Here is a 27,429-nt window from a genome sequence, read left to right on the forward strand (position 1 = left end):
AGCGTGAGACTTTCTACTCTGCACCCGACGCCCCCTGCTCGACCTGCGGAAAACCAACACTACAGGGAGGACTCCCCGGCGACTGCGAGTCAGTGAGTAGCCAGAGTTGACCCCCCCTGAGCTCCCACAGCAACTGTTCTCACTTGAAGCCTATGCGTTTTGGGTACCTCTTTGACCTCTGCACCTGACCGGCCCTGAGCTGCTGGTGTGGTAACTTTGGGGTTGTCTTGAACCCCCAACGGTGGGCTACCTTGGACCCAACTTTGAACCCTGTAAGTGTTTTACTTACCTGTGAACTTAATTACTTATCTCCCCCAGGAACTGTTGATTTTTGCACTGTGTCCACTTTTAAAATCGCTTATTGCCATTTTTGTCAAAACTGTCCATGCTATTGTGATTATTTAAAGTTCCTAGAATACCTGAGTGAAATACGTTTCATTTAAAGATTTGTTTGTAAATCTTGAACCTGTGGTTCTTAAAATAAACTAAGAAAATATTTTTTTTTATATAAAAACCTATTGGCCTGGAATTGTCTTTGAGTGTGTGTTCCTCATTTATTGCCTGTGTGTGTACAACAAATGCTTAACACTACCCTCTGATAAGCCTACTGCTCGACTACACTACCACAAAATAGAGCATTAGAATTATCTCTTTTTGCCACAATCTTACCTCTAAGGGGAACCCTTGGACTCTGTGCACACTATTTCGTACTTTGAAATAGTATATACAGAGCCAACTTCCTACAATATGCTTGATACCTATTGACAACTGTACTTACCTGCAACAATGTTATTCTGGTTCTAGTAACAAAGTAACAAAATATATTTTAGCTATATAAAAACAATTGGCCTGGAGTTAGCTATTGAGTGTGTGCCTCATTTCTTGACTGCGTGTGTACAACAAATGCTTTGCACTACATGCACTACACTTTGATAAGCCTAACTGCTCAACCACACTACCACAAAAGAGGGCCTTGGTATTAACTACTTTAGCCTCTGTAAAGCCTCTGGGGAACCTATGGACTCTGTGCACACTATACCTCATTTTGGTATAGTATATACAGAGCCAGCTTCCTACACCACGGACGCATGCACACATTACATCTTCAATCTAGGAAACCAAAGGATCGTCAACACCTCAATTTTCACTGCAATATTTCCAGACGCCTGGAAACACACCTAAGACAGACCACTTCCCAGAAAACCCTCAGTTGACCCCAGAAAACTTACTAATGTCTATTCTCCCTGCTGCCATTTTCAGCCAAGGCACTTGAGAAGTCTATCAACAAGCAAATCACAACATCCCTGGAGCTGAACCAGTACTTGACGCCTCCCAATTTGGCTTTCGCAACAACCACAGCACCAAGATGGCCCTGGTTGCAGCCACCTACATCAGAATCCTCTTCGAATGAGGAGAAACAGCAGCCCAGATCCACCTAGAGCTTTTGGCAGCCTTCAACACCATATCCCATCACATGATGATTCGAAAGACTCCACCTGATCTTCGGCAACCACAAAACATGGAACGACTCCTGGTAGCCATTAAACCTGGGACTCACCCCTACACATGGCAACTATGCCAGGAACCTCAGAATTATCTTTGACAACAAGCTCACTATGAAATCGCAGATAAAAGCATTCTCAACCGCTGAATGCTCCAGGAACTCTATAAAACTGAAAAAAAAGAAGCTAAGATGACTTATGCAACATTGTATTGTCAGCTCCTGCCAGGAACTGCAACAGTTTCCAGGTCGTGCATCCTCCGAGGACTGCCTGTCGTCGTCCCCGCACCAGAAGAACCGAAGGAATCTCCTGTGGAGTGACGGAGTCACGCCCCTGCTTCAGCAGGCACCTCTGTGCAGCGACGACCAGTGGCTTGGGTCCCCTCTCGAGACAAGTGTGGATCCAGCGACACAGATGGTGGACTAAAGTGACGCAGGCAGTCCCAACGTCCAGCTGTCCAATTTTGGTGGAGGTAAGGGCTTGCCTCCCCATGCAAAACAGTACCCCTGTACACCGCGTGACTAGCAGCGGCCAAGGCTTGTGTGCGACCTTCCAAGAAGTTCTTTGTGCACAGCACAGCTTAGGCCCCCAGCACTCCATCCTGCGATGCACAGCTTCCTGAGTGGTTATCCAGAGGTGTGGCAATCATTTTGTCATGCTGCATGAGCCTCCATTTGCACTTCCTTTGTCCCCGTGCTGTGGGACTCCTGTGCGCGCTGCCTGGTCTTCTGAGGGCTCTCTGAGTTGCTAATATCCCCCTCGGTCTTCCCCCTCCTGGGTAGAGGCCCAGAGGTCCCTCCTGGTCCCAGGCAGCACAATTTTCCACTAATCGCGAGCTTCACATGTGCCAAGGCTTGTTGGTGGAATCCAGCGACGCAAACTAGACTGCAATCATCCATCCGGTGTGGGACGTCTCCTGCACCAACCAGTAACCCACATCTGTCCCCTTTGGTGAAATATTGACTTTGGCTTCTCACCAGTGGTTCTTCTTTTGCACCTTCATCCGGGTTAGCAGGGGCTCCTGTTCTCCCTGGACTCTTCAGGGCTTCTTCCACTTGGTATCCTTCTTCCACAGGTCTTCAGGTCCAAGAAACCATCTTTGGTGTCTTTGAGTCTCTTCTGGTTCTTGCATTATCTTCTATCACGACTTCTAGTGTGTTTTAGGAAACTTGCTGTGTTTACTCCTGTTTTCCTGGGCTCTGGGTGGGGTACATTACTTACCTTTGGTGTTTTCTTACACTCCCAGCGCCCCTCTACACACTACAGTTGGTTTGGGTAAGGAAAAGGGGGTAAGTAAAGACTCATCGCTTTGCCCTTGCAGAAGGTTTACCTGCTGTAGCAGCGGACACATGACCCCTTCTACCCATGACATGGAAAGGTCTGTTGTTTGATGGGACCACTAAGGGGTTTGATTTCCCTCTGCGGCTAGTACTGAGGATCGTTACGGTCTGCACAATTTTGTTTTCAACTTTTTCCTCTTTTCTAGAGCTACAAACTTGAAGGTCTCCATTTTGGCTTTCATATAGGCCATGTTGTCACTGTTGAGCATTTGGATTGGGTTCTATTTAGAGCCAGGCCACAACAGTATCAATCTGCAGTTAAAATGGACATATCCGTAGCAGCACGGATTACCTGTCTGGACTCAATGATGTTCTAATTCAAAATTTCCATGTAGTCTTCTCTTACCATCCTTCAGTATATCATTGACAAACTGCTTTAAAGAGTCTCAAAACTATCTGTTGAGTCTGCCCAGAAGAGCGGTAGCACATGCAGTCTTTCATGATGGAAGTAGATGTACCACATATTTTCAACCCTACAGAATCAACTTTTGTGCTTTTCTCATCTGGAGGAACTGTGAATGAGGGAGCCGTGGCTTAAATTATTTTCAGCTAACACCACACTGAGTAAGGGCGAGGGACGAAATAAAGGAAAACAGAATCCTGCTCTGGTGGCTTGTACTTTTTTTTTTTCACACTCTAAACGCCTCACCTTTAGTTGAAGTTAGAGTTAGGAATAAGGACATGCTAGTTTCAAAAGGCACAGGACTAATGGGAATAGGTGCCTTGTGTAGGAACGCTTTTGAAGTATTTAAAAAATAACCTAAGTGTTTGCTGTCTGACCTGGAAGATTGATATTGTTTGCTCTTTGGATGAACACCTCCACAAAAGTTTTGATATCAACCCAGGAGATTGTTACGGATACAGAGAATAAATTAAGATAGGCAAAATCCTCCCTCTGTCCGATGATGTTTATGACTAAGGCGAGAAAGAGCATGTTGTATAGTGATGTCAGTGCATTTAAGAACGTCTGGAAGAGGAGGCATGCCTGGACGACAAGTGGTATCTTGAACGTGATCTTGACAGACTTGCAGCAAGATCAGGGCAGAGTAGTCTTGGATCTCCTAGTTGCTGCAGGTGGTCTTGAGGGAGATTGAAAACTGAAAAGTGTGCATGGAAGAGCAGTAGAAGTGGGAGGCAGAGGAACCGCTGGAGAAACTGGCTGAGGCAGAGGAAGCGGAAGCTGGAGGAGGCAATGGTGTCTGTAGTTGCAGAGAAGGCTGTAGTCTGGGCAGCAGGAGCTGGACAGTCCAGTATGACCACAGTGGATGATGGACTAGGAAGCAACCATGCCCTAGAAAACTCTGCATCAGATGAAGTGGGTAACCTTTTCACAATCATCTACCTTATTGAGTATTTCAGTTTTTGGATTGAGAAGGAAGATTCAGTGTACCTTGATGTCCAAGGGGGCACTGGCCTCATGGCTTCTCTCAACATCCAACAACTTGTTCTGAATGTAGAATGTCCCCTTTCTCTCAATGTCAACCCAGTCCTCGAAAGCAAACAACTTGGGACTTGTAGGAAAGTACCCTTTTTGGCATGGTTACCCCTCACTTTTCGTCTGGTATCCAATGTAATTTTGACTGAACATGCACTAGGTTCCTGCTAACCAGGTCCCCAGCTCCAGATCTCTTCCCCCAAAGTTGCACAGTTGTTTCCCCAATTGGCAAAACCTTTAGCACCCTCTGTAAGTCCCTAGTTGTAAGGAAATGCCTCCTTGGCATGGTTACCCCCTGACTTTTTGCCTTTGCTGATGCCAAGTTATGATTTGAAAGTGTGCTGAGGCCTGCTAATCAGGCCCCAGCACCAGTGTTCTTTCCCTAACCTGTACTTTTGTTTCCACAATTGGCACACCCTGACATCCAGGTAAGTCCCTTGTAACTGGTACCCCTGGTACCAAGGGCCCTGATGCCAGGGAAGGTCTCTAAGGGCTGCAGCATATCTTATGCCACCCTGGGGACCCCTCACTCAGCACAGACACACTGCTTGCCAGCTTGTGTGTGCTAGTGGGGATAAAAAGACTAAGTCGACATGGCACTCCCCTCAGGGTGCCATGCCAACCTCACACTGCCTACAGGTATAGATAAGTTACCCCTCTAGCAGGCCTTACAGCCCTAAGGCAGGGGGCACTATACCATAGGTGAGGGCATAAGTGCAGGAGCACTATGCCCCTACAGTGTCTAAGCAAAACCTTAGACATTGTAAGTGCAGGGTAGCCATAAGAGTATATGGTCTGGGAGTCTGTCATGCACGAACTCCACAGCACCATAATGGCTACACTGAAAACTGGGAAGTTTGGTATCAAACTTCTCAGCACAATAAATGCACACTGATGCCAGTGTACATTTTATTGTAACATACACCCCAGAGGGCACCTTAGAGGTGCCCCCTGAAACCTTAACCAACTACCTGTGTAGGCTGACTGGTTTTAGCAGCCTTCCACAAACCAGACATGTTGCTGGCCACATGGGGAGAGTGCCTTTGTCACTCTGTGGCTAGTAACAAAGCCTGTACTGGGTGGAGATGCTGATCACCTCCCCCTGCAGGAACTATAACACCTGGTGGTGAGCCTCAAAGGCTCGGCCCCTTTGTTACAGCACCCCAGGGCACTCCAGCTAGTGGAGTTGCCCGCCCCCTCTGGCCACGGCCCCACTTTTGGCGGTAAGGCCGGAGGAGATAATGAGAAAAACAAGTAGGAGTCACTGGCCAATCAGGACAGCCCCTAAGGTGCCCTGAGCTGAGGCGACTGACTTAGAAATCCTCCATCTTGCAGATGGAGGATTCCTCCAATAGGGATAGGAATGTGCCCCCCTCCCCTCAGGGAAGAGGCACAAAGAGGGTGTAGCCACCCTCAGGGATAGTAGCCATTGGCTACTAACCCCCCAGACCTAAACACACCCCTACATTCTGTATTTAGGGGCTCCCCAGAACCTAGGAACTCCGATTCCTACAACCTAAGAAGAAGAGGACTGCTGAACTGAAAAACCCTGCAGAGAAGACGGAGACACCAACTGCTTTGGCCCCAGCTCTACAGGCCTGTCTCCCCACTTCTAAAGAGACTGCACCAGCGACGCGTTCCACAGGAACCAGCGACCTCTGAAGCCTCAGAGGACTGCCCTGCATCTAAAAGGACCAAGAACTCCAGAGGACAGCGGCTCTGTTCCACAAAGACAGCAACTTTGAAACAACACACGTTTCCCGCCGGGAAGCGTGAGACTTTGCACTCTGTTCTCCACAAGTCGAGTCGGGGGCGTTGGATGCAAACACCACAGGGAGGACTCCTCGGCGACTACGAGAGTAGCTAGAGTTGACCCCCCTTAGCCCCCACAGCGACGCCTGCAGAGGGAATCCCGAGGCTCCCCCTGACCACGACTGCCTGCTTCAAAGAGAGTAGCTAGAGTTGACCCCCCTTAGCCCCCACAGCGACGCCTGCAGAGGGAATCCCGAGGCTCCCCCTGACCACGACTGCCTGCTTCAAAGACCTGACGCCTGGTAAAGACACTGCACCCGCAGCCCCCAGGACCTGAAGGATCCGACCTCCAGTGCAGGAGCGACCCCCAGGTGGCCCTCTCCTTTGCCCAGATGGTGGCTACCCCGAAGAGCCCCCCCCCCCCCTTGCCTGCCTCGCTGAAGAGACCTCTTGGTCTCCCATTGATTTCTATTGCGAACCCAACGCTTGTTTGCACACTGCACCCGGCTGCCCCCGTGCCACTGAGGGTGTACTTTGTGTGGACTTGTGTCCCCCCCGGTGCCCTACAAAACCCCCCTGGTCTGCCCTCCGAAGACGCGGGTGCATACCTGCTGGCAGACTGGAACTGGGGCACGCCCTTCTCCTTTGAAGCCTATGTGTTTTGGGCACCACTTTGACTGCACCTGACCGGCCCTGAGCTGCTGGTGTGGTAACTTTGGGGTTGCCCTGAACCCCCAACAGTGGGCTACCTTGGACCCAAACTTGAACCCCGTAGGTGATTTACTTACCTGCAAAAACTAACAAACACTTATCTCCCCAGGAACTGTTGAAAATTGCACTGTCTAGTTTTAAAATAGCTATATGTCATTTATGTGAAAACTGTATATGCTATTTTGCTAATTCAAAGTTCCTAAAGTTCCTAAGTGAAGTACCTTTCATTTAAAGCATTACTTGTAAATCTTGAACCTGTGGTTCTTAAAATAAACTAAGGAAATATATTTTTCTATACAAAAACCTATTGGCCTGGAATTGTCATTGAGTGTGTGTTCCTCATTTATTGCCTGTGTGTGTACAACAAATGCTTAACACTACTCCTCTGATAAGCCTACTGCTCGACCACACTACCACAAAATAGAGCATTAGAATGATCTCTTTTTGCCACTATCTTACCTCTAAGGGGAACCCTTGGACTCTTTGCATACTATTCCTTACTTTGAAATAGTGCATACAGAGCCAACTTCCTACACTAGTAAATGGAACCGGTGGTACCTAGGGGTAGGGGTACTAAAGAGTGTCCTTAAGGACTGCAGCATGAATACTGCCACCTTAAGGGACGCCTGACCAAGAACATAACAGGCCACCATGGCAGGCTGCGCATCTTGGTGAAGACGGAAGTGAAAACACAACATAGAATACAGCTTGTGTGCCATGTCCCCTAACACTGTATGCAATATGTGTAAGTCACCCCCTCCCCCCTAACGAGCCTTACAGCCCTAAAACAGGGTGCATTATATATTATGTGAGGGCATATTTGTAAGAGCAGATATGCCCCTACAATGTCTTTGTCGATTCTCAGACATAGTATGTGACCAGGGAAGCCATTTCAAATACAAGTGCTGGACACTGGTCCATACTAGAATCCCAGTTACATGATGAATTCACTCAAGATAAGGGATGTTTGGTATCAAACATCTCGTATTGGTGAGCCCACACTGATGCCAGTGTTACATTTACCAATACCTGCTCCCAGAGGGCACCTTAAAGGTGCCCCCTGAAAACCTATCAACTACTAGTGTGCTGACTGGTCTGACCAGGTCAGCCACCTTAGCCACGTTTGTGACCCCTTAAGGTGAGAGCTAGTGCTCTCTGAGGCCAGGGACAAAAGCCTGCACTAGGCAGGGGTGTTGGCACCTCCTCCAGGCAGGATGGACATTCCAGGAAGTTAAGCTTCAAAAGCCTAGCCGCCTTTGTAATGCAACCTCAGTCTCTCCAGATGGCAGAGATGACCAATCTCCCCTGTCTGGACTCCACTTCTAGGCATCAAGACAGGAAGAAAAATTAGATTAGGAGGTGTGCCCAAATCATGCCAGTCCAAGCCAAAGCGGAAGGAGATACCACTTTTGAAATTCCTCCATTGTGTGGAAATAGATCGCTAAGGTCAGGGCTACGCTCCATTCCCTAGATGGTGTAGTCACCCTAAAGGTGTACAACATATTGGTTGCCACCTGGCACTCCCTGCAACACCCCTAAATTAAGTATTTAGGGGCACTCCTGAACCCAAGAACTCAGATCCTGATGACCTAAGAAGCCCATGGACACTAAAGAGATGCACCAGCATAGAGGAGAAATGAAGCAGCTGACCTGGTACCAACCCCACTGCCCTGTCAGCTACCCTCGACAGACTCTTTCCAAAAGACTGCTCACCCTGAAACTGAGCCTCCAGAAACTCAGGAGGATTGCCTGCCTTTAAATAAGTCTCAAGACTCCCATGAGCAGCTGATCTCCTCAACCAACTCTAAAGAAAGGACTTTGCAGCCTCTGGAACGCAAAGACCCAACATCTGAAGTCACCACTGCACCTGCCAACACCAACCCGAGTGAGAGGGGACCTCTGGTGCCAAGATTTCCCCAACTCCCCAGAGTCGAAGTCCATTGTGGTTTCACCCCTCCTGGACTACCTGAAGCTCCTTGCAGCCCCTGGGGTGAGAGAAACCCAACACCTAAAGCAACCACTGCATCTGTCGCCTACGGCCCGATCTGACGTGGGTCCCTGGAGTCAACAATGTCCCCCAGCTCTCCGGAGCTTGACTCCACTGTGACCCCTCCTAGACTTCATGTCACTGCCTGCAGCCGCAGACCACAGGACCTCTGTTAGACCCGACAGCCTTAGGGTGGTCACCCCTAACTTTTTGCCTTTCTCCCTCCACTTTTTAGATACTGTTTTTGCTGATTTTAAGACACTGCGCACTTTACCACTGCTAACCAGTGCTAAAGTGCATATGCTCTCTCCCTTTAAACATGGTAACATTGGATCATACCCAATTGGACTATTTAATTTACTTTAAGTCCCTAGTAGAGTGCACTATAAGTGCCCAGGGCCTGTAAATTAAATGCTACTAGTGGGCCTGCAGCACTGATTGTGCCACCCACTGAAGTAGCCCCTTAACCTTGTCTCAGGCCTGCCATTTCACGGCCTGTGTATGCAGTTTCACTGCCAATTCGACTTGGCATTTAAAATTACTTGCCAAGCCTAAAACTCCCCTATATCTACATAAGACACCCCTAAGGTAGGCTCTAGATAACCCACAGGGCAGGGTGCTGTGTAGGCAAAAGGCAGGACATGTACCTATGTAGTTTATCACATGTCCTGGTAGTGTAAAGCTCCTAAATTTGTTTTTACACTGCTATGAGGCCTGCTCCCTTCATAGGCTAACATTGGGGCTGCCCTCATACATTGTTTGAGTGCTAGCTGCTGATCTGAAAGGAGTAAGGCCAGAATGGTGATACAAAATCCTGCTTACTGGTGAAGTTCGATTTAATATTACTGTTTTAGAAATGCCACTTTTAGAAAGTGAGCATCTCTCTGCACTTAAATCTTACTGTGCCTTACAATCCACATCTGGCTGGGTTTAGTTGACAGCTCCCTTGTGCATTCACTCTGACACACCCCAAACCCAGGATACTCAGCCTCACTTGCATACATCTGCATGTTGAATGGGTCTTCCTGGGCTGGGAGGGTGGAGGGCCTTACACTTGCATGTCAAAGGACAGTAGCCTTCCCTCACACAAAGGACTGCCACACCGCCAACTGGGACCTGGCCGACAGGATTGAACTGAAAGGGGACCTTGTGCACTTCTAAGCCACTCTTTGAAGTCTACCCTGCTTCAAAGGTACATTTGGGTATTTAAACAGGGCCTCTGCCCCTACCAACTCACACTTCCTGGAGAAGAAACTGGAACCAGAACCTGCCTCCTGCCAAGAAGAACTGCCTGGCTGCCCAAAGGACTCACCTGTCTGCTTTCTGTGAAGGACTGCTGCCTTGCTGCTCTCTGGCTGTGGTGAAAGGGTGCTCTCCAAGGGCTTGGATGGAGCTTGCCTCCTGTTCCCTGAAGTCTCAGGACCAAAAAGACTTCATCTCTACAAGAAGGACTCCTTGTGCGGCGAAATTCGACACACAGCCTGCCAGAAACGACAGCCTGCACTGTGGTGAAAATTTCACCGCACGCTGAACCGGAATGACACAGCCCGACTTCGCAACGAGAAGATCAACGCAGCGACCAGAAATTCGACGCACAGCCCACTGGATCGAAGCACATCCGAGCCGGAACGAGACAGCCCGACTTCCAGAGAGGAATGGACGCAGCGCCTACTATGTGGTAGAAAATTCGATGCAACGCCCACCGGATCGATGCAGCTCCTGTGACTTCGTCCTGCCAGCAACGTACCTGGGGCGTCTGAAAACACCACAACCCGAAGAGGAGCCACAACTGAGCACTGGAAATCGAAGCACAGCTGTCCCTGCATGAAAACTAAATGACGCATCGCCGTGTGCGGCCCGAGAAATCGACGCACACCCCTTTGTTTCCACGCATCTCCTCCTCTGCGGTTCTTTGCAGAGATTTTTCATGCAAACTAGGTACTTTGTGCATGAAAGAGACATTGTCTGCTTTTAAAATAATTAAGACTCTTTATATCTCTTTTCAGTGATATCTCAACATTTACTTATAGCATTTTAATCATTTTGACCTGCATATTATCAGATAAATATTATATTTTTTTTTAACACTGTGTGGTGTATTGTGGTGCTATATGGTGTTATTGTATAATGTACTGCACAAATACTTTACACGTTGCCTTCTAAGTTAAGCCTGACAGCTCAGTGCCAAGCTACCAGAGGGTGGGCACAGGATAATTTGGATTGTGTGTGACTTACTCTGACTAGAGTGAGGGTTCATGTTTGGACAGGGGGTAAACTGACTGCCAACCAAAGACCCCATTTTTAACAACCTCTTAGCAAGTGCTTCCGGACACAGAAACCCGATGCCAAAGGACACCCCTGCATCCAGAGGACCAAAGGTGCATCTACGTCCCCAAGCACCCCATGTTTGTTACCTACCTTTTGAGTTTCCCTGACTGGCTGCCTTGCCAGAGCCTGCAGCCTTCCACTGAGATCAATCCCCATTGAAATAACTTGGGCACTCGATGCCGTACTACACCTCTGCACCCGGCCAACCCAGTGCTGCCCTGAGTGACCTGTTGGTGTGGTCCTGACCCTTGCTCAATACTTACCTTAAGTCTCAGAGATTGGGCTGGTAAGTCGTTATAAAGTACCTGTCTGCTGGACTTGTTTTCCTCCCACAGGCTAATACTGAAGAACTCAAAAACTGCACTTTTGCAAGTGAGAAGTATTTATACTTAAAAACATGCTTACCTTGAAACATAGTTCTTGGTTTCAAACTAAATATACAAATAAAATTTATTTTTATACATCGGTCTCTGATTTATTATTTGAGTGTGCCTCTGATTTATTGCCTCTGATAAGCCTATCTGCTCTCCCACGCTACCAGGAAATAGTGTTAGTACTATCTGCTTTTGCTTCTGCAAACCAATTGCGGATCCAGTGGGTTCTGCATAGTGTACTTCTTTTTAGTGAACCATATGGAAAGCCAGCTACCAACAGTACTGTACTACACCTCAACCTCAAAGTCCTTGACCCAGAGTATTATCTTCTTACACAGCGCTGTCTTCTCTTGGGGGCTCATTGTGTAGGGGTAGAGGATTGACCCACTCCTCGCTCATGTGACATCCCTACATCCTTACTCCGTACTGGGCCTCAGGCTGTCTGCGCAGCTCCTCCTTTCTATGCAGGAATATCTTCGCCATATGCTTCAGGGTGAGACAAGAAAAGTCCCTGCAGTGTTAGCACCTTTCTGGAATGTGGGTGTTAAGGCAAAATATAACAAATCGAGGAGCTGTGTATTTGCCAGTTCTCCCATTTGCAGGTCACTTTGCAGATAGGGAACACTTTGCAAAAAAAAGAAATATTTTCTGTCATAACATGTCAAAAATATTCCAGAGATCAAAACATGTCAAGTGAATTTGCTTCAAACAAGTAAAGAAGAGATTTTGATAAAAAAGCCAAACAAGGCTGAGCTCAGAGCACCATAATCCAGTCACTTGGAGCTGGGGGGGAAAAAAACAAGATAACTACCACCTACAAAGCATGATGGGAAAGTGAAGGGCTGAGACACCGTGAAAGATGCAATGATAGTTTTCATTCTAACATAGTTCAAGCTTATATGGTTGCACTGTTATAGTTCTTTCCACTTCATTTCCTTTAGAAATGTTTGTGGGAGAGGTTTTTCCCTCCAATTTCACCTAGTTTTAATATTTTTGCATTTGATCGTAAATTATTTGATTTGGCCAATATAGCCTAAATTATAAGCAACAAATAGAAATTCATCAAGAGAAGTGCTCCTGGATACCATTTGTGAATGGGACCATTCAGTGTTTATGATCGTCAATGGTGCTTGACAACACAAACCTTTGCTGAAAATGCAGGTTAACCTAGACTACTTTGAAGCAATATACAAACTTAAATGACTCGAGAGCATGTTTATATTCTGTTCAACTGAACTCATTCAGAAATGTTACTTACCTTTAACAACTCTTGTAATCAATACTTAATTCTTGCTCAAATTATGAATATCCTTCAGACGCCAAGACAAGCTTTTCATGTCTCTAACAAAGCAACATTACAATTATCTACCACTTAACCTGCGATCTTACTAAAAAGGGCTTGGAACACTGTTTGCCTATGACTGTGGTATTCCCATGGCCTAACTATAGAAAGGCTATAGGAGCTTGGATTTGACTTTATACTCTGAAACAGACTCTTACTTGATAAACAAGGAAAACATGGGGAACTCCTGAGAACCAAAATGTTGCGGGCACATACTTTTAAAATTATTTCACTTTCATATCACTTTTCCAAGGCTCATAGCACCTGTGAAAGTAAATACAGTCAAGTCTGTATTTCAGTGCATGGTGGGAATAGTGGAAAAGATCCTGAGCCACCAGTACTCTCTTGAAACTCATTAAGAGCTGAGCGTACACTATGCCATGACTCCTTTGATTGGTGCAGTAGTATACCACAAGTCTTATATCAAGGCAATTCAGCCGCTCCTCTTTGGTTGGATGAGGCGGAGGGAAGAAAGATATAAAGGCAATGAACATACCACGTCTGGTGTCTGACTCCTTTCTGGTAAATTGGGGCACGAGGCAGGGATGCCAGCTTTCTCCCCTGCCTTTTACCATAGCAACTAAATCATTGGCGCGCTACCTCCAGGAGGGTGGGTGCTACGCATCCCGCATTGTGAGCGTGTGCATTCAGTATCACTTTATATGGATGATTACCTTACATATGTAAGGGATGACAAAGAATCCCTAACTCCAATTCACACCACCCTTACAACTTCACTGCAATCTCTGGCCTTCAAGTAAATTGGTCCGAAAAAGCATGTTACTCCCTATGTCCTGAACAGCCACAACATGACATCCTCCTCAGGGGAACAAGACTATAGCGGTACTCCGATGCACTATTTTTTAAGAATACCCCTTTACCACTCACCGTCCGACCTGTATGACGGCAACCTCCTCTTATAAAAAAAAGATATCGCTACAGAGCTGGCTGTATTTCTTTGCCAATTTCCCACTTGTCTCCCCGCGCTGCTCCTTTAAGGCACTGGACACACTTCTTTACTCCTTCAATGGGGAAGGGGGTGGGGGGAGAGGGGGGGCACAGCACCACCAGGTAGTCCTAAAGATGCTTCAACTTCCAGTAGGGCGAGGTTGCCTGGGAGCTGTATGGGAGAGGGCATTGACACCCGGGGCACGAACACACTGGCAACATTACGAAGCCTACTTTTCCCTGGCCCCTCCAGATGTCAATAGCACAGTCCTTCAAGCACCACGTACATCACCTTTCCCAGATATGCCCTCCTTACTCCCAAACATCCCTGTGATGGGGTTGCCCCAATCACCAGGGTACTAAAAAGCGAGGACGATGGAAAGTGGACGTCACGTTCACTCTGCACTATAAGTGACCTATATGCCAAGGGCCTGCCTCACCCATTTGACCAACTAGTTGCAGACCACAATTTGCCAGCAGGGCAATTCCTCATTTATTGGCAATTGCGGACACAGTGGTCACGCTGTGGGACACAGTGAACACAGAGCCGCCTACTCACCCAGTCGTATGCACTATGCTCACTATGGGCACGGGCTGTCACCTCGTCATCTGGGCTTACAGTGCCAGTTCTTAATTTGTAAATAAAAACTTGCTGGGGCCCAAAGCTCTGTTTTCAAACACGCGGCTGCTGCATTTAAATATGCGAGACAACTTGGGCCTCTCATCTATTTACAGCCACTCATGCCCCTTCAGCTCACTTATTCAGCTTTCTGCTTTATCAGATTGTGACGCTTTTTTGTTTATCTCTTCCTCCAGGTTTCCCATATGTCTTTTGTTCACAGTAAATGCCTGACAGAAAACTAAGTGCCGGCGCCCCGCACCGGAAACCATTGGCTCAAATTAAGCCCTGTATAGAGCCATTCGAGAACTTTTTGATTCCCCTCTTCAGGACCTCTGCCGGAAATAGGAGATTGAAGTGGGGAGGGAACTGATAAAGGATGGGAACAGGCGTTTCTACAGCCATAACTAGTTTCCCCAAATTCCAGATTCAATAATATCCAGTTCTACATCTTACATAGAGCGTTAACTCATCCCAGCCCGTTTAAACCGCTATTATCCCACTGCCCGTATTACCTGCGCAAGATACCCTCTCATAGGTGCGGACTGTCAACATGTATTATGGTCCTGCCACGCATTACAGCAATACTGGCATTCAGTCTACATAACTAACTGATTTTAATATATATACAATGAATGCACTACCCATCTGTAAGTGCAGAAAAAAAATCACAAGGTACCCACCCGTTTTACTTGCCTGGCACTCCTGCTGGCGATCCGCAATTTGACACTCCATTGGTGCTCGGCAACCTTACCCTGGTAGAGGCTTGGTGGGGAGCGGCGGAAGAGAAGGCACTTCAACGTGACAAACTGGACGGCTGCATAAGCGCCCCATCTCCAGTCATTGATCAACAACACCTCTCCATTTTCACCAACATACACAAGACAATACCATGCAACCCTGATTAACAGTACCATATACCATACCCTTCCATTACTCTAATCTTTGCTTATCTTACCCGAGTTTCCCCTTCCTCCCATCCCCCAAGTCAACACAGTAGCTGCTCAACAGTACATCACCCCAGTTCTCTCCAGCCCTTTAATTCAACCCAGTGACAGGTAGGCTCCTGGAACAACTCTATTACCAGACCCTATTGCACCCCACGCAATAGATTTTCCACAGCTTGAATGTATATTTTTTAATGTTATGTTATCCTGTATGATTGAAGATCTAGGAAAAATAACTCATGCCAATGTGAAAAATGCCTTAATTTGTTACATATGCTTCGACCCTTTTAATCAATAAAACCTTTTTTATTTTTTAAAGTAATGAACTGACCTTTGTGAGAAGCAGATACCATTTCTGGAAGAAGGGGTGGACAGATACAAAGACCACATTTATCAGTGAAGAAAACAGAATAATGGCTGAACAGAAAGGGCCTGAAATTAAACAAAGTGCAGACTTCTTTGCCATTAAGGTAACAATGAGAACTTAAACCAGGCTGCTGTGCATGTGCTTGAAGGAGGCTGGCTCAGTTTATGGTGTACACCTATGGTGTCACACCCCATACTAAGTCCAGGGAACCCTTGGTGATAGTGAATTTGTGTCCAGATAGCAAACGCTCTCTCGGAATATCTGAGGAAGCAGCTGAAGCTTATCCAGTGGATGGACTGTAAAGCACTTGCAAAACAACAGTAGTTAGACAGTAACTCACTCACAAGAAAGAACCAAACAGGTGTTACAAAAAGTAAAGGGTTATTTTTACAGCTCTATTAGACTAGTATTGGTATATCTCCCTTTGGAGAGAACTACACACAATATATAGACACAATAACCAACAGAAATAGCAGAAACTATACAGGGCCCTATGGAGGGGCCAAACCATATACTAAGAAAGTGAAATAAGAAATAGTGAACCCAACAAAGTTAAGAGTGGTAGTTAGCTAGGGGTAAATGAAAACACCAGAGGTAAATACCGCAAGTGTCCCTAGCAATCAGGTGCAAGGTATTTACTTACCCCGTCGTCCCATTGACTAGACCAGGGAGTAGTCGGAGTTTGTGTGATTCAAGACCCTTCCCAGTGGACCTTGAGGAAACCAGCAGACAATAGGAAGTTTGGAGAGTACCCCGACCCCAGGATACCCAGAAAACAGGAGTACCTACACCAGGGACACGGACGCAGAGGGGAGAAAGGACCCTCTCTGAATTCAGTGGAAGTCTTGGATTGTCCAGTTGCTGCCACAACCGGTGGAAGCCAGGGACAGTTTCCGGACGCGAAGGACCTGAAAGGGAAGGGGACAGAGTCCAGCACCTTGAAGGTGCCTAGGTAGTGCAAATGCCAATTCCCACCCTCCTGAAGGAGGAGTGCCTACAAGTGGGTGGAGGAAGAAGTACAGCTGTGGGGTCCAAGCGCTACAGAAGATCCCAGAGTCACCTACGAGCTGTCCATCGAAGGTCGACAGATTGCAGGAGGGTCAGTGATCAGCCTGGTCACCAACAAGCACTGGCAAATGCACACAGGAGCTTAAGAGGTGTGCAGAATTTTGGGGATCAGCATGGTCCAGGAGACTTTACCCTTGGGTGGGAGTCAGGGCTGGCCCTCAGCACGTAGGAAGGCCAGTGGTAGTCATTCGAGCCCCCACAAGTGACTCACATGCGATGGGCACTGGGGGATACAAGGAGGCCTCACCAGCACAACAAAACAGAAGTCCCACGAGTTGCAGGACAGGAGCTGATCTTCGAGGTGCAGAATGTTGGAGGCCAGGGCTTCTTGGCGCCTGAAGATCTCCTTGAGGAAGAATCACAAGCCTTAGCAAGTGGACCAGTCACAGTGAAAAGGGGTTCCGGTCCTGTGGCAGGAGCAGGGGCCCACAGTCTCCCAAGTTGGTCAGAAGACAAGCAGGACCCAGAAGAAGCCACAGACTCACCACCTGCGAAGCAGAGCCTTTCGATGTTCATGGAACACCAGACCCCCACCAGCCGGTCGACGTCTTGAGATGCCTGCGGATGCAGGGGAGTGACTCCTTCACTCCAAGGAAGATTCCTTTGTGCTTCCAGGTGCAAACAGAATCCTTGCGCACAGGAGGATGCACAGCCTTGGATGTTGCAGAACTCTTGCAGGATCCGGAGAAACAATGTTGCAATGGGAGCCTTCACACCAGAAGCAGATGTGTTTCGGTTCCAAAGCAGACCAGCAGTGGTTTCATTAGCAAGGAGCAGAAGATGTCTTACAGAGCGTTCCTTGGAGAATCTTGCGTGACAAATCTGAGGACCCATCCACGGGGTAGCCCTTAAGCAAACCCAAAAAGGGGATGGTCACTCTCTGAAGTGATCCGCGAATCAGAGGAGGTCAGAGACGTAATCTACCTGGCCTAACCAATCAGATGCTCCCAGGGCCCTCTGCCCATCTTGTTTCCACGATGAGAGAATCAAGTGGCCACCGGGCATAGCTCTCTGCACCTCCCTAGGGAGGGAACAGGACATGGGGTGGTCACTCCCATGTCCTTTGCACAGTTTCATGCCAGAGAGGAAACCAAGGGATTCCTGAACTGGTGCAAACCAGATTATGCAAGGAGGGCACCAAATATGCCCTACAAAGCATTTTGGTGTCACTCAGAGGCCACCCCATCCCAGCCCTTAGACACCTAATACACAGGGGGAGGTGGTCACACCTCTCCCTTGTAGAAAGTCCTTTGTTCTGTCAGTCAGGCCTGAGTCAGGCATACCAGCAGGAGGGCAGAACAGTGTCTTGAGGTCAGAAGCAGTGTGGGCTGGCAGCTAGACCAAGTAATGCTGCACAGACAGAGCTGGAGGATCCTCTAAGGAACCCCAGAGTACATGCTGCAGCCCATGGGGGAATCCCTGAAGTACCAATGCCCTGGATACATAAGTACCATTTACTAGGGACTTACACAGTTGCACTTGTATGCCAATTGTGGATGCAAAAGTTTACCAGCAACCTAATTTAGGGGGGAGAGCACAGACACTGGTGTCCTGCTAAGCAGGATCCCAGTGAACTACAGTCTAAACACACTTAACATCAGACAAAAAGCGGGGGTAACTATGCTAGAAAGAGGACACTTTCTTACAGTGCTTAAATGAGGATACCATTAAAACCCAAGATTCAGATTAGACATTGAACTATAACAGAGAGGGAGGGAACAAGTAAAAGCAACCCTTTTAGAAAAAGAAAAAACAACAACATTATTGGTGAATGAGAAGGAAGGCTTGTCGGGGAGGCACACAAAAGCTGATAAATCATCCTTTGATAGAAAGCCACTGCTGGACCCTGCAGGGAAAAAACAATGCAAACCACAGAACATCATAACGTGTGAATAAAAAAAAAAAAAAAAGCCTTCAATTTCACACCAAACAAAAAATTCTGTTCCAGCGTTCTGCATAAATTGTTTCTACAGTGTCTTTTCTGGCCGCCAAGTGGACTTCCATGTCTTCAAATAGTAGACAAAAACAATTCAACAAGGCAATACTGAAACTCCACGAGGACAGCTACTGCGTCTTATTTTTGAATGGTCATAGAAGTGGCTCTTAGGTAATGTGTCGAATTGACAAAATCCTTTTGTGTAGATATATCAGACTATCAGATATAGCCCAAATTGAACAGATATTCAAATTTATAGTAAAGATGAAAACAGCATGATTCTTCTGCCAGCTTTCTTTACAACTTTTAACAGGAATACCAATAATAAACCACATACCTGTACCCTCATCAGAAGAACTGGAAACATTTTTTGGCCTCATAGGTTTCCTGGGTACTGGCTTTACCATAGCCTTAGCTTGGAGAGACTTGGAACTGAACTTGGATCTGATTTCACACTCTTCTGAACTGGAATCTTAAAAAAAAAGAAAAAAAGAAAGAAAAACAAGGTAATTATGGCTAATGCCCACAGTACAATCACACATGCAGGAGGCTGGCTCAGTTTGTAGTGTACACCTATGGTGCTTAGATAACCAAAGCTCTCTAGAGGTAGCTGTGGAGAGCAGCTGATGCTTCTCAAGGAGGAGCGTAAAGCACTTACATCACCACAGTAATCATTCAGAGACTGGCATGCAGGAAAGAACCACACCAGGTGTTGCAAAATAAAGTATTCTTTATTACAACACTACTACAATACTAACATTGATAGGTCGCCACTTGGAAATATCTACACACAAAGTATACATTCAGCAAGAATCAGCAAAAGCACAGAAATGCATGGGACCCTACGGGGCAGTGTAGGTGCTGGACTGGTGTGTGGTAGACACCTATGTTTTTGTCACCCTATAAAAGGTCCAGGTATCCCCTATTAGTGAAGTGTAGGCAGTGTCTGGGTATACAGGGCTTTCTAGAGGCAGCTGTGGATGAGCAGTCAAGACTTATTTAGGAGACATGCAAAGCTTCTGCAATACCACTACAGTCACACATCAATGTATCACACATGAAAGAACACAGTGTTACAAAAATAAAGGTACTTTATTACAGAAACACAACACTAGAATTCTTCCAAGCAGTCCACCCTGACTGGCAGTAAGTACACACTAATTATATACACAATAACAATCAGTAAAATAGCATAAAAACAACAAGCATTGGCAATACATAGTAAAAATAGACAGGGCCCTAGGGAAGGGACAATCCATATACTAAGAAAATGGAATGCGAGATACAATCCCCACCCCAAGGATGTGGAGTTGATAGAGGGAAGCTGGAAGAACTAGGAACCCGAAGAGGTGAGTACCAGAGTGACCACCCCAGCGACCAGGAGAGCAGAGTTAAGTACCTGGTTTTCCCAAGGACTAACAGGAGGACTTAGAAAAAGGACTGTACAAGAACAGGACTAGATAGAAAGAAACCAAAGCTGGATTCCAGTAGAAGAGGACCTGCAAAAGAAGTTGTGAGAAAGTAGCCTCTTTCTAGCCTTGTTACCCCCACTTTTGGCCTGTTTGTGAGTGTATGTCAGGGTGTTTTCACTGTCTCACTGGGATCCTGCTAGCCAGGGCCCAGTGCTCATAGTGAAAACCCTATGTTTTCAGTATGTTTGTTATGTGTCACTGGGACCCTGCTAGTCAGGACCCCAGTGCTCATAAGTTTGTGGCCTATATGTATGTGTTCCCTGTGTGGTGCCTAACTGTCTCACTGAGGCTCTGCTAACCAGAACCTCAGTGGTTATGCTCTCTCATTTCTTTTAAATTGTCACTAACAGGCTAGTGACTAATTTTACATTGGCTTACTGGAACACCCTTATAATTCCCTAGTATATGGTACTGAGGTACCCAGGGTATTGGGGTTCCAGGAGATCCCTATGGGCTGCAGCATTTCTTTTGCCACCCATAGGGAGCTCTGACAATTCTTACACAGGCCTGCCACTGCAGCCTGAGTGAAATAACTTCCACGTTATTTCACAGCCATTTTACACTGCACTTAAGTAACTTATAAGTCACCTATATGTCTAACCTTTACCTGGTAAAGGTTAGGTGCAAAGTTACTTAGTGTGAGGGCACCCTGGCACTAGCCAAGGTGCCCCCACATTGTTCAGGACCAATTCCCCTGACTTTGTGAGTGCGGGGACACCATTACACGCGTGCACTACATATAGGTCACTACCTATATGTAGCTTCACAATGGTAACTCCGAATATGGCCATGTAACATGTCTATGATCATGGAATTGCCCCCTCTATACCATCCTGGCATAGTTGGCACAATCCCATGATCCCAGTGGTCTGTAGCACAGACCCTGGTACTGCCAAACTGCCCTTCCTGGGGTTTCACTGCAGCTGCTGCTGCTGCCAACCCCTCAGACAGGCATCTGCCCTCCTGGGGTCCAGCCAGGCCTGGCCCAGGATGGCAGAACAAAGGACTTCCTCTGAGAGAGGGTGTTACACCCTCTCCCTTTGGAAAATTGTGTGAAGGCAGGGGAGGAGTAGCCTCCCCCAGCCTCTGGAAATGCTTTCTTGGGCACAGATGTGCCCAATTCTGCATAAGCCAGTCTACACCGGTTCAGACGGACCCCTTAGCCCTGCTCTGGCGCGAAACTGGACAAAGGAAAGGGGAGTGACCACTCCCCTGACCTGCACCTCCCCTGGGAGGTGTCCAGAGCTCCTCCAGTGTGCTCCAGACCTCTTCCATCTTGGAAACAGAGGTGCTGCTGGCACACTGGACTGCTCTGAGTGGCCAGTGCCACCAGGTGACGTCAGAGACTCCTTCTGATAGGCTCCTTCAGGTGTTGCTAGCCTATCCTCTCTCCTAGGTAACCAAACCCTCTTTTCTGGCTATTTAGGGTCTCTGTCTCTGGGGAAACTTTAGATAACGAATGCAAGAGCTCATCAGAGTTCCTCTGCATCTCTCTCTTCACCTTCTGCCAAGGAATCGACTGCTGACCGCGCTGGAAGCCTGCAACACTGCAACAAAGTAGCAAAGACGACTACTGCAACTCTGTAACGCTGATCCTGCCGCCTTCTCGACTGTTTTCCTGGTGGTGCATGCTGTGGGGGTAGTCTGCCTCCTCTCTGCACTAGAAGCTCCGAAGAAATCTCCCGTGGGTCGACGGAATCGTCCCCCTGCAACCGCAGGCACCAAAAAGCTGCATTACCGGTCCCTTGGGTCTCCTCTCAGCACGACGAGCGAGGTCCCTTGAATCCAGCAACTCTGTCCAAGTGACTCCCACAGTCCAGTGCCTCTTCAGTCCAAGTTTGGTGGAGGTAAGTCCTTGCATCCCCTCACTAGACTGCATTGCTGGGAACCGCGACTTTTGCAGCTACTCCGGCCCCTGTGCACTTCCGGCGGAAATCCTTCGTGCACAGCCAAGCCTGGGTCCACGGCACTCGAACCTGCATTGCACGACTTTCTAAGTTGGTCTCCGGCGACGTGGGACTCCTTTGTGTAACTTCGGGTGAGCACCGTTTCACGCATCCTTGTAGTGCCTGTTTCTGGCACTTCTCCGGGTGCTACCTGCTGCTAAGAGGGCTCCTTGTCTTGCTCGACGTCCCCTCTACCTCCTGGTCCAATTTGTGACCTCCTGGTCCCTCCTGGGCCACAGCAGCGTCCAAAAACGCTAACCGCACGATTTGCAGCTAGCAAGGCTTGTTGGCGTTCTTTCGGCGGGAAAACACTTATGCACGACTCTCCACGGCGAGAGGGATCCGTCCACCAAAGGGGAAGTCTTTAGCCCTTTTCGTTCCTGTAGAAACCTCTGCTTCTTCTGTCCAGTAGAAGCTTCTTTGCATCCACAGCTGGCAATTCCTGGGCATATGCCCATCTCCGACTTGCTTGTGACTTTTGGACTTGGTCCCCTTGTTCCACAGGTACCCTAGATTGGAAATCCATCGTTGTTGCATTGTTGGTTTGTATCTTTCCTGCATTATTCCTCTAACACGACTTCTTTGTCCTTAGGGGAACTTTAGTGCACTTTGCACTCACTTTTCAGGGTCTTGGGGAGGGTTATTTTTCTAACTCTCACTATTTTCTAATAGTCCCAGCGACCCTCTACAAGGTCACATAGGTTTGGGGTCCATTCGTGGTTCGCATTCCACTTTTGGAGTATATGGTTTGTGTTGCCCCTATCCCTATGTGTCCCCATTGCATCCTATTGTAACTATACATTGTTTGCACTGTTTTCTAAGACTATACTGCATATTTTTGCTATTGTGTATATATATCTTGTGTATATTTCCTATCCTCTCACTGAGGGTACACTCTAAGATACTTTGGCATATTGTCATAAAAATAAAGTACCTTTATTTTTAGTATAACTGTGTATTGTGTTTTCTTATGATATTGTGCATATGACACTAAGTGGTACTGGTAGTAGCTTCACACGTCTCCTAGTGCAGCCTAAGCTGCTCTGCTAAGCTACCATTATCTATCAGCCCAAGCTGCTAGACACCCTATACACTAATAAGGGATAACTGGGCCTGGTGCAAGGTGCAAGTACCCCTTGGTACTCACTACAAGCCAGTCCAGCCTCCTACAGAAGTCCAGTCCATGAGGGTGTCCAGTGGGGGCAGGGGCCACTACCAACCCCTTCTGTGGATGCAGAACCAAGCCAACCGGGAAGGAAGAAGGCCAGCTGTGGAGCCCAGGAGCTGCAGAGGGGTCCTTGGAACAGTGCAGAGGGTGTCCCATGAGCAGCAGAGAGGAGACTGTGGTTGGCAGGAAGAAGTACTGAGGGCTGGGGCTACTCTGAGCCTGAAGATTCCTTGGAGCAGCACACAACAAGCCTTGGTAGCTGCAAGAGTCGCAGTGCACGGTAGTACTGTCCTGCAAGGAGTGGTGCAGATGCCATCCCACATCAGTTATCGGGTTGCCAATGGTGAGTGGCACAGAAGAACCACCAACAAGCCTTGACAAATGCAAGAGGAGCAAAAGATGTGTTGCAAGGCTGAAGAGGACAAGTAAGGCCCAGGGGACTCGACCCAAAAGAGGGGAGTCCCAGGTGACCCTCAGTAGTCGGGAGAGCCAACAGACGCGGTCACAGCCCGCACAAGAAACCCACAGGCAGCAGGCACAGTAAGTTGCAGAGAGGCCCAGTCAGCATAGCTGAAGAAGATTCCCACGTCGCTGGAGCAGCAGAGAGGAGACTGAGCTTGGCAGGGTGGAGTGCTGGGGGCCGGGGCTACACGGATCCTGAAGATCCCTTGGAGAAGGAGCAAACAAGCCTTGGTAGCTGCAGGAGTCATGGTGCACAAGGGTACTATCCTTCAAGGAAAGGTAGGGCTTACCGTCTCTCAAGTTGGACAGCTGGCAGAGAGGACCAAGGAGACCACTCCAGAACAACACCTGTGATACAGTACCCACGCTGGTCCAGAGGAGAACAGATCCACGCAGCTGGTCGTCGTTGCAGTTGGTGTCTGCAGATGCAGGAGTGACTCCTTCAATTCAATGGTGATTCCTTCTTGCTTCATGGTGCAGGCTGAAGCCTCGTCGACCTCCGAGGATGCACAGCAGGGGAAATGTTGCAATTGCTGGAAGGAGCCGAAGAAACAATGTTGCCAAGCAGAGACATTGCTGAAGTTGCAGATTGTCGGTTCCTGTAAAGATTCCACATGCTTGGGTTGGAAACTATCTCGCATTCCACTTTCTTAGTATATAGTTTGTCACTCCCCTAGAGCCTTCACTATTTTCTAATACTTTTTTCAATGCTTGTTGTTTTTATGCTCCTTATGATTGCTAATGAGGATATAATTAGTGTGTATACTTATCTCCATTTGGAGAACTGCCTATAAGTATTCTATTATTTGTGTTACCATAATAAAGTACCTTTAATTTTGTAACACTGTGTGGTTCTTCATGTGTGATAGTGCTGTAGGACTATTGTGGTATTGCATACGCTTTGCATGTCTCCCAGATAAGCCTGGGCTGCTCATCCACAGCTACCTCTAGAGAGCCCTGGCTTCCTAGACACTGCCTAAACTTCATTAATAAAGGGTTGCCTGGATTTGGTATAAGGTGCCAACACCACAGGTGTCCACCACACACCAGACCAGCTTCCTACAGAGGGTAACTCTTCTCCCTGACCTTCATCAGTTGTCATGAGCAAAGTCATGTCAGCTGTATCATAATAGGGTTTCAGACTGTACACATGAAGCATCCTGTGGGGGCTTCTAGGAGTGCCTAGGTCAACCAGATAGGTGGCCTCCCCTTTTCTCTCAATAGTGTATGGGCCACTCCACTTGTCTTGGAGTGCCCTGGGAGCCGCAGGCTCTAGGGCCTACAACTTCTGTCCTGGCTGATTGTAGGAGGCTGGCCTGGTTTGTAGTGGTACCAAGGGGTACTTACACTCTGCACCAGGTCCAGTTATCCCTTATTAGTGTAGAAGAGGTGTCTAGCAGCTTAGGCTGATAGAAAAGGTAGCTTAGCAGAGCAGCTTAGGCTGAACTAGGAGACGTGTAAAGCTCCTACTATACCACTGGTGTCATATGCACAATATCATAAGAAAACACAATACACAGATATACTAAAAATAAAGGTACTTTATTTTTATGACAATATGCCAAAAGTATCTCAGTGAGTACCCTCAGTATGAGGATAGCAAATATACACAAGATATATGTACACAATACCAAAAATATGCAGTAATAGCAATAGAAAGCAATGTACAGTCACAATAGATTGCAATGAGAGCACATAGGTATAGGGGCAACACAAACCATATACTCCAAAAGTGGAATGCGAACCACGAATGGACCCCAAACCTATGTGACCTTGTAGAGGGTCGCTGGGACTGTAAGAAAACAGTGAGGGTTAGAAAAATAGCCCACCCCAAGACCCTGAAAAGTGGGTGCAAAGTGCACCTAAGTTCCCCAGAGAGCACAGAAGTCATGATAGGGGAATTCTGCAAGGAAGACCAACACCAGCAATGCAACAACGATGGATTTCCGGACGAGAGTACCTGTGGAACAAGGGGACCAAGTCCAAGAGTCACGATCAAGTCGGGAGTGGGCAGATGCCCAGGAAATGCCAGCTGTGGGTGCAAAGAAGCTGCCACCAGATGGTAGAAACTGTGGATTCTGCAAGAACGAAGAGGACTAGGAACTTCCCCTTTGGAGGATGGATGTCCCACGTCATGAAGAAGCTTGCAGAGGTGTTTCCGTGCAGAAAGACCACAAACAAGCCTTGCTAGCTGCAAGGGTCGCGGTTAGGGTTTTTGGATGCTGCTGTGGCTCAGGAGGGACCAGGATGTCGCCAATTGCGTGAGGGGGCGTCCAGCAAGACAAGGAGCCCACTCAGAAGCAAGCAGCACTCTCAGAAGTGCCGGAACAGGCACTACGAAGAAGAGTGAACTGGAGCTCACCCGAAGTCACAAAAGAAGGTCCCACGACGCCGGAGGACAACTCAGGAGGTCGTGCACTGCAGGTTAGAGTGTCGGGGACCCAGGCTTGGCTGTGCAAAAAGGAAATCCTGGAAGAGTGCACAGGAGCCGGAGCAGCTGCATATCACGCAGTACCCAGCAATGCAGTCTAGCGCGGGGAGGCAAGGACTTACCTCCACCAAACTTGGACTGAAGAGTCACTGGACTGTGGGAGTCACTTGGGCAGAGTTGCTGAGTTCCAGGGACCACGCTCGTCTTGCTGAGAGGGGACCCAGAGGACCGGTGATGCAGTCTTTCGGTGCCTGCGGTTGCAGGGGGAAGATTCCGTCGACCCACGGGAGATTTCTTCGGAGCTTCTAGTGCAGAGAGGAGGCAGACTACCCCACACAGCATGCACCACCAGGAAAACAGTCGAGAAGGCGGCCGGATCATCATTACAAGGTCGCAGTAGTCGTCTTTGCTACTTTGTTGCAGTTTTGCAGGCGTCCAGAGCAGTCAGCGGTCGATTCCTTGGCAGAAGATGAAGAGATAGATGCAGAGGAACTCTAATGAGCTCTTGCATTCGTTATCTAAATAATTCCCCAAAGCAGAGACCCTAAATAGCCAGAAAAGGAGGTTTGGCTACTTAGGAAAGAGGATAGACAAGCAACACAGGTAAGAAGTCTCTGACGTCACCTGCTGGCCCTGGCCACTCAGAGCAGTCCAGTGTGCCAGCAGCACCTCTGTTTCCAAGATGGCAGCGGTCTGGAGCACACTGGAGGAGCTCTGGGCACCTCCCAGGCGAGGTGCAGGTCAGGGGAGTGGTCCCTCCCCTTTCCTTTGTCCAGTTTCGCACCAGAGCAGGGCTGGGGGATCCCTGAACCGGTGTAGACTGGCTTATGCAGAGATGGGCACCATCTGTGCCCATCAAAGCATTTCCAGAGGCTGGGAGAGGCTACTCCTCCCCAGCCCTGACACCTTTTTCCAAAGGGAGAGGGTGTAACACCCTCTCTCTGAGAAAGTCCTTTGTTCTGCCTTCCTGGGCCAAGCCTGGCTGGACCCCAGGAGGGCAGAAATCTGTCTGAGGGGTTGGCAGCAGCAGCAGCTGCAGTGAAACCCTGGGAAAGGTAGTTTGGCAGTACCCGGGTCTGTGCTAGAGACTCGGGGGATCATGGAATTGTCTCCCCAATGCCAGAATGGCATTGGAGTGACAATGCCATGATCTTAGACATGTTACATGGCCATGTTCAGAGTTACCATTGTGACGCTATACATATGTTGTGACATATGTATAGTGCATGCGTGTAATGGTGTCCCCGCACTCACAAAGTCCGGGGAATTTGCCCTGAACCATGTGGGGGCACCT

General features: G+C 48.0%; 1 protein-coding gene across 4 annotated transcripts in view; it reads right to left on the reverse strand.

The window, feature by feature from the left end:
• The window catches only part of NOLC1 (nucleolar and coiled-body phosphoprotein 1), a 518,787-nt gene that overhangs the window by 223,349 nt on the left and 268,009 nt on the right, over window positions 1-27,429 (reverse strand). For all 4 annotated transcript variants that reach the window (XM_069240533.1, XM_069240536.1, XM_069240534.1 and 1 more), the window contains one exon: window positions 18,994-19,128. In XM_069240533.1, the coding sequence (XP_069096634.1) occupies window positions 18,994-19,128 (135 nt within the window). The remainder of the gene's footprint in view (window positions 1-18,993; window positions 19,129-27,429) is intronic.

This window comes from Pleurodeles waltl, chromosome 6 (genome assembly GCF_031143425.1).
Source record: "Pleurodeles waltl isolate 20211129_DDA chromosome 6, aPleWal1.hap1.20221129, whole genome shotgun sequence".
Classification (NCBI taxonomy): domain Eukaryota; kingdom Metazoa; phylum Chordata; class Amphibia; order Caudata; family Salamandridae; genus Pleurodeles; species Pleurodeles waltl.